General features: G+C 48.4%; 1 protein-coding gene across 6 annotated transcripts in view; it reads left to right on the top strand.

Annotated features, from left to right (window-relative positions):
• CABIN1 (calcineurin binding protein 1) overlaps nucleotides 1-13,924 on the top strand; it is a 152,873-nt gene that overhangs the window by 37,123 nt on the left and 101,826 nt on the right. For all 6 annotated transcript variants that reach the window (XM_027044097.2, XM_053205910.1, XM_053205911.1 and 3 more), the window contains 5 exons: nucleotides 185-337; nucleotides 1,865-2,059; nucleotides 5,894-6,136; nucleotides 7,446-7,602; nucleotides 11,995-12,110. In XM_027044097.2, the coding sequence (XP_026899898.2) occupies nucleotides 185-337; nucleotides 1,865-2,059; nucleotides 5,894-6,136; nucleotides 7,446-7,602; nucleotides 11,995-12,110 (864 nt within the window). The remainder of the gene's footprint in view (nucleotides 1-184; nucleotides 338-1,864; nucleotides 2,060-5,893; nucleotides 6,137-7,445; nucleotides 7,603-11,994; nucleotides 12,111-13,924) is intronic.

Consider the following 13,924-nt stretch of genomic DNA (forward strand, 5'->3'; position numbering starts at 1 on the left):
AACAAATATTTGTTGAGCCCCGGCTGTGTGCCAGGCCCCTTTTAAGACGGTATAGCAGTAATTGGACAAAGCTGCCCTCGTGGTGCCTACAGTCTAGTGGGATCAGGAAGGTAAGGTACCTGGCACGGCACAGTGAGTTTCCCTCTTTCTGCCCCTGTCCCTTGACTGCGTTTCCTTTGACCAGGGAGACATGGAGCAGGCCCTGGAGAACTATGACATCTGCACAGAAATGCTCCAGAGCTCCACTGCCATCCAGGCTGAGGCAGGGGTTGAGCAAAGAGACCTCGTCATCCGCCTGCCCAACCTCTACAATGACTCTGTCGTTTCCCTGGAGGAGGTGAGTGGGAGTTGTTTAATGGTGTTTTCTTGGCCAGAGATTTATTCTTGTCAATGATTTATTTATTCCATGTCCCTGTGGAGCAGGAGAGCAGCCCACGTGCTGAACAGGGCTCCTTCCTCCCAGGAGAGGGTGAAGGGGCCTGGGAGAGGCAGTCTAGTGCACTGGGAAAGGGAGAGAAAGGTTTTCCAGGTGGCAGGGGGCAAGGAGGCATTCACCGGCAAGACCTGGAGTGATCATTGCTCAGCTCCCTGGCCTGTGTGTTGCAGCAACCCCAGAGGAATTAGAGGGAAACTGCAGACTGGTGCTGGTCTGGCTGTGGGGCTGGGTCAGCAGAGCCATGTATGCTAGGCTGTGCTGGGTTCTGATCCTGTTATCACTGTGCAGCCTCAATCCTCAGCACAGTTCCATGGCTGTGACATGTCCACATCAGCTCAAAGTGGCCTTCAGAGTCTTGCAGAGTTTTTTTTAAGTGTATTTATTTAAGTAATCTCTATACCCAACATGGGGCTTGAACTCATGACCCTGAGATCAAGAGTCACATGCTCCTCTGACTGCACCAGCCAGGCACCCCATGTTTTGCAATTTTTTTTAAGTTTACTTATTTATTTTTGAGAGAGAGAGCAAGCAAGGGAGGAGCAGAGAGAGAGGGAGAGAGAGAATCTGAAGCAGGGTCCACACTGTCAGCGCAAAGCTTGACGCGGGGCTTGTAGTCATGAACTGTGAAATCATGACCTGATTGAGCCCAAACCAAGAGTCAGATGCTTAACCAACTGAGCCACCCAGGAGCCTCTGCTATGTTTCTTTTTTATTTATTTATTTTTCTTTAAAAATTTTTTTTAAATGTTTATTTTTTGAGAGAGAGAGAGAGAGAAAGAGAGAGAGACAGAGTGTGAGCAGGGAAGGGGCAGAGAGAGAGAGAGAGAGAGAGAAAGAGAGGGAGACACAGAATCCAAAGCAGGCTCCAGGCTCCAGGCTCCAGGCTCCGAGCTGTCAGCACAGAGCCCAATGCGAGGCTTGAACTCACAAGCTGTGAGATCATGACCTGAGCCGAAGTCAGACGCTCAACTGACTGAGCCCACCCAGGCGCCCCCCTAGGTTTCTTTTTTAAAGAATTGAATGCTTTGACCTTAATAGAAGTACTTTAAAAATTTTTTTTGTTTTAATGTTTATTTTGAGAGCAACAGAGAGACAGAGCGCGAGTAGGGGAGGGTCAGAGAGAGAGGGAGACACAGAATCCAAAGCAGGCTCTAGGGGCCAAGCTGTCAGCACAGAGTGTGACGCAGGGCTTGAACTCACGAACCGTGAGATCATGACCCAAGCTGAAGTCGGACACTTAACCGACTGAGCCACCCAGGCGCCCCTGTAGAAGTACTTTTTGTAAAGCATTTGTTTTATATAAATGCTGATGTACTGACGGGGAGTCTACTTTTGTACTCCTCATCTGGGTCTGGTAAATGCAGACATTGGCCAGATTCAGAGAGTGTGAGAGGTTTGTCATCGGGCAGCATTCTGGGCCTTTTCCAGATTGATAAGAACCTGAAGTCGCTGGAGCGGTGCCAGTCCCTGGAGGAGATTCAGCGGCTGTACGAGGCTGGTGACTACAAAGCCGTTGTGCATCTGCTCCGCCCAACCTTGTGTACCAGTGGATTTGACCGAGCCAAACACCTGGAGTTTATGACTTCCATTCCAGAGAGACCAGCCCAGCTGCTGCTGCTGCAGGTGTGTGTGCCCACAGTTCCCCTCACTCTGACCTCATACCTTCTTTGCTTGGTTGTGAGTTTATTCTCTGAAGGCTTTGAGGTGGCTTTCAAGAACACGCATCTAGAAGAAAATAGTAGGAGTAAAAACTGCTAACTGGCATCTAGGAAGATGCTAGTTAGAAGATAACGGTCAAGACTGGCAGAAAGCTGGAACCTAGGAGTGCAGGTTCCAGGGTTCTGTGTGGCTCAAAATGAGCCCACACTTGAATCAGAACGTCTGCCTGGCAGAGGAGGAAGGCAGAAAAGTCAGGATGTCACCCATCCATTCACCCATTTGTTCATCTGCCTGTCTTTCTATATTACCTTTGAAATTGAGCTTTGAGTAGTTGTTAAAATGGACAAACTCTACGATGTAATCAAAATCAAGTAAATACCCATGTACAATCATGTGCTTGAGGAAAAAGAACACCACAGTGGTGTTTTGAAGCCATGCACCCTCTCGGCTCCCTCCATGCCTTTCTTCTTTAGGAGATAAACTCTTACTGAGAGCTCGCTGGGCATCAGGATCTGCTGGGCACCGGGCAGTTTCTCAGTCTCTCTGTGCCTTGGTTCTTCATCTCTAGAATGGAGATGATCATCGTTCATCCCTCAGAGACCTGCCGTAGGGTTTATACAAGTTAGTGTATGTTGGCACCATGCCTGGCATGTAGCAAGCACCGTATGGGTGCCGACTGTCATCAGTGCTGCCATCTTTGGGAAGCATGGGGTTGGATGATAAACTTGGAAGGTGATAAACATGATGTGCTTAAATGGTGTTGGGTGGCCTGGCATCCCATCTCTATGGGTCACACACTAATCATGTTATATTTATTATCTTATTGGGTCCTTCCCCTCCAATTTGGAAAGAGAGCCTAATCTTCTCCCAGGCATTTTGTTCATATTGTTTGAAACATTTCAATTAACTTTCTTGAACTGGGAAATAGTTAAGAGGTATGACTATAGGAGCAAATGGAGGCATCTCCATCGTGGTGAAAGGAGAGGAAACAGTTGATTCTGAGAAGGAAAGAAGGAAGGGAGGGAGGAGGGGGAGAGGGAGGGACATTGGGAGGGAGGAAAGGGAGGTTCTAGCTCCTGGCAGAGTAGGCTCAGGCTGGTTCATGCTGAGATCAGGGAATGAGATTTGTCTGACTTCAGTTACCATGGCAGGCTTGGGGGGTGGAGTGGAGGAGTGTCCAGCATGACCGCATGTGGGAGGGATGTCTGAGTGTACCAGGGAGGCCATTAGGTGGGGAGAAGGAGGGGGGAGAGGCTAGCCCTCGGTGTGCCTGATAAGAAGGCCCCAGTGATTCAGATGTCAGCTTGCTCCTGTCGTCCAGAACTCTTGGGTGTGGCGGGGTGCTCCATTGTTGGGTTGGATGGGCACTGAGCAGTACTGAGAGGGCTGTGGTAAGGCCTGGGCCAAGTGCTGTCGAAGTACCTGGTTTTTGAGAATTAAATGACTCTTGTTTTTTCCTCAATTTCTTACAGAGGGGGTGTGTTTTCTTATTGATTTGGAGTGCTTTTTATATTTTAAAGATACTAATCTTTTTTTCATCAAATGTTGGAAATATTTTTTTCCCAGTCTCCTTTTATTTATTTATTATTTATTTTTTAATTTTAAAGTGAGGGAGTGAGCACAAGAGGGGAGAGGGGCAGAGCGGGGGGGTGGGGGGTGGGCGGGGGAGAGAATCTTAAGCAGGCTCCATACTCAGCATGGAGTGCGATGCGGGTCTTGATCCCACAACCCTGGGATCATGACCTGAGCTGAAATTATGAGTTGGACGCTCAACCAACTGAGCCACCCAGGCGCCCCATGCCAGTTTGCTTTTATATTGTGGCCTTTTTAAAAGTTGTGAATTTTGTGTTGTCAAATCTTTTGATATTTGCAAACATTTATGATTTTGTTTATTATGCTTAGATAGCCTTTTCAAGACTGGAAGAATATTTATCCACTCATTCTATACACATGGATTGAGTTCCTACAGCGTGTCTGGCACTGGACAGGGGAGAAGGCCCGCTTGACAGAACCTATATTTTAGAAGGGAGACAGACAAGAAACATGTCAACAAATAGATTAAAAGTCTGTTTGCCTTTGTTTTCTTCTAGTGGTGTTAATGTTTCATGTTTATTGTGCTTCATCTAGCTTTTATACGGTGTATGTAGGGGAGGGAGGGCCTGAATCCTCCCCTCTAGCAGTATGATGGGTCTCCCTCTCTATTTGGGCAAGCTGCCTTTTGTGGTCTTTGATATAATCATGTAGTTTCTCCAGGTTGAATTGATTCTAAGTTCTTGATATTTTTGGTTGCGATTTTGAGCAGGGTCTTTTTTTGGTCATTATGTTTTCCAACTGTGCATTTCTGGTTTATAGGAACCCAACTGGTTTTTTGCATGTTTATTTTAAATCTAGCCACTGTGCTTCATTCCCATTATTTCTGATAGTTTCTGTTTTTTTCGGGTGGACGATCATATTGCCCACAGTCAACGGTAATTTGGTCTCCTCACTTGTTGGCAGTTATTCTTGTGCTCTTTAGCTCTTTCTAAGTTTGAGCCCTGGGCATTATGTCACATTAGAGCACTGCTGATGGGTCCTTGTCTTGTCCCTGACTTTCATGACAATGCTGGCTGCACTTTCAGGTCCACAGTCTTTATCCTGCTACAAAATAAGCCCCTGTCCCTCACGTGTTTGGTGTTTGATCAGAAAGGGTCAGCCTTTGGGTTCCATGTCTGCACCCCATAGGCTCCTTCATACCTCTGGCCTCCTGCTAAAGAGTGCTGGCTTTCTCTAAAGAAACACAGGACCCATTTTCCTGGCAATTAGGGCTTTTAAATTGGGGGTGGTTTTGATCTATGTTCAGATACTGCAGCACATCCCAAAGGCGGTTTTGGGCATTTCTGCCCCACCCCTGTCTGTGTTACCTCAAAGAGCTGTGTCACGTGGAGCTGTTGCCAGCCCTCAGCTGCAGCGAGGTCAGAGCCTGAGGGGGCACCGGTTGGCAGGTGCTTCCTGCTGGTCTAACAGGCCGCCTGCCAGATCTGCAAATTCACAGCCAGACCGAGTTTCCTCACACAGCAGCATGATGATGAAAGCGGCTCAGACTGAGGTGCTTAAATGGGTTATGTTCTAGAGCAAAAGGAAAGGGAGCTTCACAAAAGATGATGGCTCCCAAAGAGGGGATTTTAAAATAGTGTGGTGTTCTGAGAGTTCCATGTGCCAGGACACGGTGCTGAGTGTGCTAGGTACAACAGCTCATTTCATGCTCCCAGTCACCTTCTTCCACGAGGGTACCTGTTGTGGGGGGTGGAGATGGGAACTCTTAGAACGATGACCTCAGTGCTGCCTGGCTAGTTGCCTCTACTGTGACCTTGGCTCAGGTCCTCTTCTGCAGAGAGAGTCCCTCCCCGACAGTCTGCTGAGACCCCTCCCCTGCTGAGACCCCTGAGCGCTGTGGCACTGGATGAGCACATGACTGGGTGGCCTGGGGCACAGTGGCTTGGGGTGAGAGCTGACAGAGGTGTTGGAGTCACTCAGTCTCACCTTGGCAGTTTGCCCACTCTGGCCTCTGTGTCCCAGCTTCATAAATGAGGCAACTGAGGTGCAGAGGTCAAGCACCTTTCTGAAAGCCCGCTGGCTGGCACACGCCATGCCGTGATTGCACGTAGATTGCCATGTGACCTCACAGATGCCTCAAGGCCTGTGGAAGGCCTCCGCTTCCCCTTTTTTTGGACTGCCCCTCAGTCCTGAGGACCAGGCATGGAGAGCGCCATCACAGTCCTCTCACGGCACGCCCTCCTCCTCGCCCCTCCCTGTGCTCAGGACTCCTTGCTCCAGTTGAAGGACCACCGGCAGTGTTTTGAGTGCTCCGACGTGGCTCTGCACGAGGCCGTCCAGCAGATGGTGAATGCGAGTGAGTCCGCAGCCAAGGAAGAGTGGGTGGCCACGGTGACTCAGCTACTGCTGGGCATCGAACAGTCACTCTCGGCTGACAGCAGTGGCAGCATCCTGAAGGAATCATCGTCCTCCACTGGCCTCACCCGGCTCACCAACAACCTCATCCAGGTAATCTCCCACTCCTTCGTGCGCTGCCCTGCACCAGCAGGTGTGGTTCTCGGAATTCCCCCTTCATAGCTCACTGGCTTTCACTGCAAGCTAGGGACCCCAAAGGGGCGCCTTGGCTACTCTGGCTGCAGGAAGCAGGCACCTCAGGTAGTGGGTGGCTGCGCACTGGCCACACACCTTCCTGGGACTGGTCGGGTCTGGGGGTTGCAGCTTGCTGAGCACTTGGCATCACAGGGTTCTTCCAGACCACCCATCCCTGAGTGACAGAAGCGGGCTCAGAGCAGGAGGCCCTGACCTGTGTGTGGTCAGCAGGAGGTAGAGCTGGGGCTGAAACCCAGGCCCTCTGTCTCCCTGCCAGGGCTCTCCACCACCCCACGTTGTCCTGGCTCTCCTAGCCAAGGGGTGGTCCCAGTACTCCACATCGTCCAGGTGGGCTTCATAGCAGGAAGCTTTCCTGAAGCCACCCTTGGCTCTTTCCGGACAACAGCTCTTCAAGCCATCAGCGCAGGTCTTGCCAAATCCATGTCCGTAACGTCCGCATCCTTTGTTTCTCCTCTGCATCTGTAGCGCTCTGCCTTAACCCAGGCAGAGTCTCTTATTTGAACTATGGGAGCGTGCTCCCCGCCCCTCTACACTCCTGGTGCAGCCACCACCCTGCCACAGAGGCACCTTTCTGACATGGAAATACCAGTGTGCTCCTCCCTTCCTTCAACCCTTCATGTTCCCCCTGGTTGCCCATCACCCAAGGTGTCTGAACCTGCCCGGCCTCCTCTCCACTCATCTACTTCCATCTACTTCCTTGTCTGCCTCTGCCTGCATGCCTGTCCTGTACCCCTAGTTCCTGCCCTCTTCAGTATTGGTTCCACCACAACCACTCACCTGGAAACATCAAGGTTCTCCTCTGTCTGTCCCTACCCTTCCTCTGCGACCCCACTGTGGCCCTCATTTGCTTTAATTACAGCGACTATACTGATTCTTAACTCTTGAGTGGCTTGTCTGTGGTTCTCTTCCCCCCAGGCTGTCACCTCCCCCGTGCCCTGCTCACCTCTGTAACCCTCACGTCTGGCATGGGTCCTGGCACACAATAGGTGCAGAGGGCCTCAGGAACTGCATGTGGCATAGGGAGGACTGCCGGAGCGGGCTCCTCTGATGCCTGGGCTTACCACTGTTGTTGGGTACCCTGGGACTCTGATGACTGGAGTGCTGGAGTGCTTTCTAGTCATGTCCCCGCCTCTGCCCTGAGGGGTCACCCCAGAGGGTTGGAGGGAGAGCTGGCCCTACTGTGACACCCCTGTTCTTCCTCTCCCAGGTCATTGACTGCAGCATGGCCGTCCAAGAGGAGCCCAAGGAGCCCCATGTCTCCTCAGTGCTGCCCTGGATCATCCTGCATCGAATCATCTGGCAGGAAGAGGACACCTTCCACTCCCTGTGTCACCAGCAACAGCTTCAGAACCCAACGGATGAAGGTGGCAGGAAATGGTTCTGGGTGGAGGTGGGCCCTGACAGTCCTATCCAGATGCTGTGAGTGGGCTCGGGGCTCAGTCAGTAGGATTTTGTGTGGGGCCTGGACAGAAGCAGAGGCTTCTTCGGGGAGCTCATTGCACAGTGGGGTCGAGAGGTAGTGGGTGTGTGGTATTTCATGTCTGGTGCAGGTGGTAATAGAGTGACAGCGTGGGGAGTGCTTACAAGGAGCACGGACACTGCTCCAGGCAGTCTCAAACTTGCTAACTCCTTTAATCCCCAAAATAGCCCTATGAGATGGGCAGCCATGCACTAGCCTTCGCACTTAACCACCACGCCCCCTGGCCCCTGCTGGCGTGAGCCAGTCAGGGCAGCAATGTGCACAGCTGGAGGGTAGTATGGAGTGAGCACAGGTCCAAATCCCAACTATCACATCTTGGCTGCGTGACCTTGGTCAAGTCATACAACCTCTCAGCCTCTATTCCCCACGTATATGCTGGGAATAATGGTACCTATCTCAGAGGGTTGTTCTGAGGACAAAATGAAATAATAAAGCTATCATTTGCCAAATCAGTGTCTGGCACGTGAGGGTGACAAATGAGTAATTGTGAATGAGAAGCTGGAGAGAGAGCCCAGGACTCTTTATGGAGATGGCACTTGAGCCAGGTCAATGCAGTGGTAGGAAATGTGGTGAATTGAAGAAATAACCATAACAGCTAAATGACCTTTTAAACAAAGATACCCCATCATTCTTTAAAAAAAAATTTTTTTTAATGTTTATTATTTATTTTTGAGAGCAAGAGAGAGAGAGAGAGAGAGAGAGAGAGAGAGAGGGAGAGACAGTGCAAGCAGGGGCAGGGCAGAGAGAGAGGGAGACACAGAATCAGAATCTGAAGTAGGCTCCAGGTTCTGAGCTGTCAGCACAGAGCCTGGCATGGGGCTTGAACTCATGGACTGTGAGATCATGACCTGAGCTGAAGACGGACACTTAACCGACTGAGCCACCCAGGAGCCCTGTTCTCCCATTTTGCTCAATCACTGTACATGGACTCCTGCAGGAAGCCTGTGACCTTGGGTGGGGTGCATCTCTGCAGCTGTAGCAGACCCTGAAGGAACTGGCGGTTGGGGGTTGTCTGCTGACTGCACTCCTCTTGCTGGGCAGCCAGGCGTACCTTAAAGGGGATCTCCGAGAAAGAACAAAGTCCAGGCTCTCTGGCAAGGATTGTGTGCAGCACTAGCCCTATGATCTCCCTTCTTCTGTCTCTGCAGACATAGGTTACAGACAAGTGAATTGACAGCAACACCTGCTTTAAAATTATGGTTTTAAGGAAAGGGCAAATTGAGCTTATATTTGGGAGAGTGCCCCAGAAAATTCATTGGTGATATATTAGAGCTACTTATGTAGTGTGGAGGAAGTGCCCTAACTATGAGCAGGGTAGAAAGAAATGACATGGCCACTGTGCTGACATAGCGTAGCCTGTCCCCCACACAGGGTGGGGGACAAAAAAAGAAACACACGAACTCAGGAAGAAAACTTACACTGAGGAACAAAGGCAGGGACCCTGTAACAATTTGCACAAGAAATAATTTATTAAAAAACCTGAGCTCATAAGCAGAATGAAACAAAAAGGAAAATTGCAAAACTAAGGGAAAACATTATAAACCAAGTCTCACTGTTACAACTAACAAACCAGACAGCAAGGAGCAGAATGAGCATGGCTAGAACTGAAACCAATGGATGCAGGTCAGAGCTAACAGCATTAGCGAGAAGAGGATGGATATGGGAAACAGGTTGTCCAGTGTGAGGATAGGTAGTGCTCCTAAAGGAAAGACCCCAGCAGTGAAATAGGATAAGCAGTCAACCCACTGTCAAATATGGGAACATTTCTCTGTAAAAAAAAAATTGAGCTTGCAGATTCATTGTTCAGCATGTACCATGAAAAATTGGTAATGCCACAAGATACATCCTACTTGAAGAATAAAGATTTTTTAGGGGTGCCTAGGTGGCTCCGTCGGTTGAGTGTCCAACTCTTGATTTCTGCTGAGGTCATGATCCCAGGGTCATGGGACTGAGCCCCACACTGGGCTCCATGCTGGGCATGGAGCCTGCTTAACATTCTCTTTCTCCCTCTGCCCCTCCCCTGCTCCTGTGCAAGCACATGCTCGCTCACTTGCTCTTTCTCTCAAAAATAAATAAATAAATAAATAAATAAATAAATAAATAAGTAAGTAAGTAAGTAAGTAAGTAAGTATTTTTTAGATTTCTAAATTGAAAAAATGATTTATCTTCACAGGTAAAACATGAGACTCATTTCAGATTTCTCCCTAGCTGCATTCAGAGCAGTTGAGGTGATGTCTAAAAGCCTACATGGTTCTCAAGGAACGATGGTACGATCTAGGACATCTAGCCAAGTTGTTTGTAATTAATAGTGGGAACAGACATTTAGAAATCAGGATTCCAGCTCCTGTGGGTGCTTTTAAAGATGTCACTGGAGGATGAAGTTAGTAAACCAACATGAGTCAGAATGAAATTCGTCAGGAGTGGAAAAGCCACAGGCAAGGATTTGAGATGAGCACCAAATCCATTTAAACTTGGAATTGGGAGAAAGCAGTTATGCTAATTATGGTTGCAGAACAGAGTGTCAATGTTGCAAACCTGAAGTGCTACAAATAATATGCACAACAAAATTGGGAGATGAGGAGAAAGGAGGAAGTGTTACAAGGCTATCTCCCATCTTGTATAATAGAATCACTTGATGCTGTTGAAAATGGAAACTAAAAGATCCATAAAAAATTAGCATAGTTTCCTCATGATTTTCTGAGTTATGTTTTTTATTAAAAAAAATTTTTAAGTCTATTTATTTATTTTGAGAGAGAAAGAGAAAGTGGGGGAGGGGCAGAGACTGGGAGATAGAATCCCAAGCAGCCTCCGCATGGAGCCTGATATGGGACTTGAACTCACCAACCAGCATGAGATCATGACTTGAGCAGAAACCAAGAGTTGAATGTTTAACTGACTGAGCCACCCAGGCACCTCTATTTTTAAAAATTATTTATTTATATATTTATTTTAGAGAGCACACAAGCTAGGGAGAGGAGCAGGGGGCAAAGGGGTGGTGCGGAGAGCAGGGTGGGGCAGGGTGGGAGAGAATATCTTAAGCAGGCTCCACGCTGAGCCTGACACAAGGCTCCATCTCATGACCATGGAATCATGACCCCAGCTGAAATCAAGAGTTGGACACTCAACTGACTGAGCCACTCAGGTGCCCCTTTTTATTTTTAAATCCATGCCTTTCATACCTTTTTGACAGGGACTGGCCAATAGTAAAAAGTATGACATAAATTTCATGAAAGAATTCTTATTCTACTGGGCGTGAGATGCACTGGTATTTTCTGTTTTGTGTTCTATCCTTAATCCTCTTTAAAAATGCTAGTTACAAGCCCACTAGTGGGTTATAGTCCAGAGTTTCAGAAGCACTGAAGGATCTTTAAGGAGCTAGTAATCATTCTAGTGGTGAACCTACACTTAACTGAAAGGTAGTCATTCTTCTTTTTCATCTGTAATATTCCAAAAGACCTTAGAATAAGAATCTTGAAGTTAAGAAATGGTATAGATAGTATGGGTTTCATTATTTTTATTTTTTTAATTTTTTTTTACTGTTTACTTTTTATTTTTGAGACAGAGACAGAACATGAACAGGGAGGGGCAGAGAGAGAGAGGAGACACAGAATCTGAAACGGGCTCCAGGCTCTGAGCTGTCAGAACAGAGCCCGATGTGAGGCACAAACCCACGAACCGTGAGATCATGACCTGAGCCGAAGTTGGACGCTTAACTGACTGAGCCACCCAGGCGCCCCGGGTTTCATTATTAAAAGTTATTTCTCTCTTTCAAAATGTTTCCTATATGCCCAGAACGCTGCTTCCAGGGATGTTCACTGAACATCAGCGTGTTTATTTGGAGGTGGATAAGGCATTCCTTATGTCTTCTTGTATGATTTGGATTTCTTTTTAAGTGTATTTATTTATTCTGAGAGAGAGAGTATGTGAGCAGGTCAGGGGCAGAGAGAGAGAGGGAGATAGAGAATCCCAAGGTGGAGCCCCACACGAGGCTCTATCTCACGAACCGAGATCATGATCTCAGCTGAAGTCAAGAGTTGGATGCTTGACTGACTGAGCCACTCAGGTGCTCCTGAATTGATTTTTGAAAAGTATGTATTGCTTTTGTAAAGCCAATCAAGTCATTAACTTACTTAAGAAGACAAAAAGATAAAAAATGAAAGAAAGAAAAATCTGTGGCCACTTTGGTAAAGACAGAAAAGCCCACAAAGGAGAGACTGAGCTTTGCAAGTCCCACAAGTGTCCCCACGCTAATTCTGTCGGTCTGGTCTTTCCCTAGTGATGGCTGAGACGCCCATGCTCCCATCCTCCCTCATGCTGCTCAACACTGCCCACGAGTATTTGGGGAGAAGGTCCTGGTGCTGCAATTCCGATGGGGCTCTACTGCGATTCTATGTAAGCGTTGCCCTCTTGGCCAGGGCTGGTGGGGCGGGAGGGATGGTTTGGCGTCCTGAGGCTTGCTTGGCCTCTCCCTGTACTGGGGCCCACTGCTCTTCTTTGATTCATATGTGACTACTCAGAGTTGCCAGAAAGTCTGAACTTGGTTCCCTTATGCACCTGAGGTTCACGGCTTCTGGACCTGGCCTTGACCTACAAGTGGATTTAGAACCACTAATCGTGACTGCATCTGTTTTGTGTGTGTCAGGCATAGGGCCAGGCCCTTCATAGTAATTTAGAGGCAATAACTGCATTCACCACCACCTTCCAATGAATCCTGTTTGCCCAGCACCACTCACGAAAGGTAGTAGTTGCTGAATCAATAGCTATTTAGTAAATAAGTATTTAGTGACTGCAGATAGCTGTCTCTTACTAGCAGCTGTGATTGACTGGGCTTACTGGGGATAAGCAGCATGATTCCTGTCCCCAAACCTCACTGCTGAGTGTGAGGCCAAGTGGTGCAGACAGGTTACAGAGCATGAGAGGGGCACCTAACCCAGCCTGCAGTGTCTGTTTAAATAAATTTTTTTTTCTTGAATGTCTTTATTTTTGAGAGAGAGAGAGCACAAGCTGGGGAGGGGCAGAGAGAGAGAGTGAGGCACGGAATCTGAAGCAGGCTCCAGGCTCTGAGCTGTCAGTGCAGAGTCCGACACGAGGCTCTAACTCACGAACCGCGAAATCATGACCTGAGCCGAAGTCAGACGCTTAACCAACTGAGTCAGCCAGGCTCCCAGCAGTGTCTATTAATAAATGTTTTAGTGGGACATAGCCACAACCATTCATTTACATGTTAACTATGGCTGCTTTGGCAATACAGGGGCAGGGATGAGGAGCTCTGATAGAGTCCGTGTGGTATGTGAAACCTAAAATATTTACTACATAGCCCTTCAGGAGAAGGTTTGCTGACCTCTGCCGTATACCTTTTCAGTGAGCATATCCTCTCTACAAGTGCAGCTCCTGCCTCCCCAGTCCTTGTCTTCCTCCTCTGTCCTGTGCTTTCCCCATGGCTCATACCATCTTCTAGCATGCCATATAATTTATTTATCTGTTATGTTTATTGTGCGTCTCTTCTCCATTAAAATGTAACTTCCCTGAAGGTAGGGATTTTTGTTACTTTTGTTCACTGCTGGATCCCAGTACCTTAGCACAGCATATCTAGCTCATAGTAGGTGTTTAATAAGTAATGGATTGAATGAATGAACGAGACTGAGAATACGTATAGAGCTCATGTGTGTGTAGGGCTTGACAGTTTGCAGAGCACTTGTGCTGAGGAGGTGGAGACTTGGCAGGAGCCCCAGCTGTAGATGCCTGAGTGTCTGCTCTACCCTGTGAGTTCTGAGGGCCTCCCGGGTGCTCACCCTGGGTCAGCACCACACTTCAGGACCATTTTTGGAAGAATTGTGCCAAGCTTAGACTGTATTGCTGCTCAGGAATTGGCAACTTCCTTTTTCTGCCTTCCCTCTCCCAATGAGAGAGTGTGGGGTCACTGTTCTACTTCCACAGGGTCACCTCTACAAAGCAGTTTCCCTTACACTGCTTGGGGGAGAGTCAAGAATGAGTCAGCCCCTTTGCAAGCTGGTACCCGACAGAAGTGGTGCTGAGGTGCCTTCTGGGTAGGCAGCAGGGGCGATGGTGGGATGACCATACTCTGGATTTTCCTTAGTCTACATCTTTTTTGGCAGAGTATGAATTCTAGCTGCCAGGATCTGCTAAGTGAATCTGAGGGAGTGGACGTGATAGGAATACCGCCATGTTTCATTTCATAGCTCCTG

Source organism: Acinonyx jubatus, chromosome D3 (genome assembly GCF_027475565.1).
Source record: "Acinonyx jubatus isolate Ajub_Pintada_27869175 chromosome D3, VMU_Ajub_asm_v1.0, whole genome shotgun sequence".
Lineage (NCBI taxonomy): Eukaryota > Metazoa > Chordata > Mammalia > Carnivora > Felidae > Acinonyx > Acinonyx jubatus.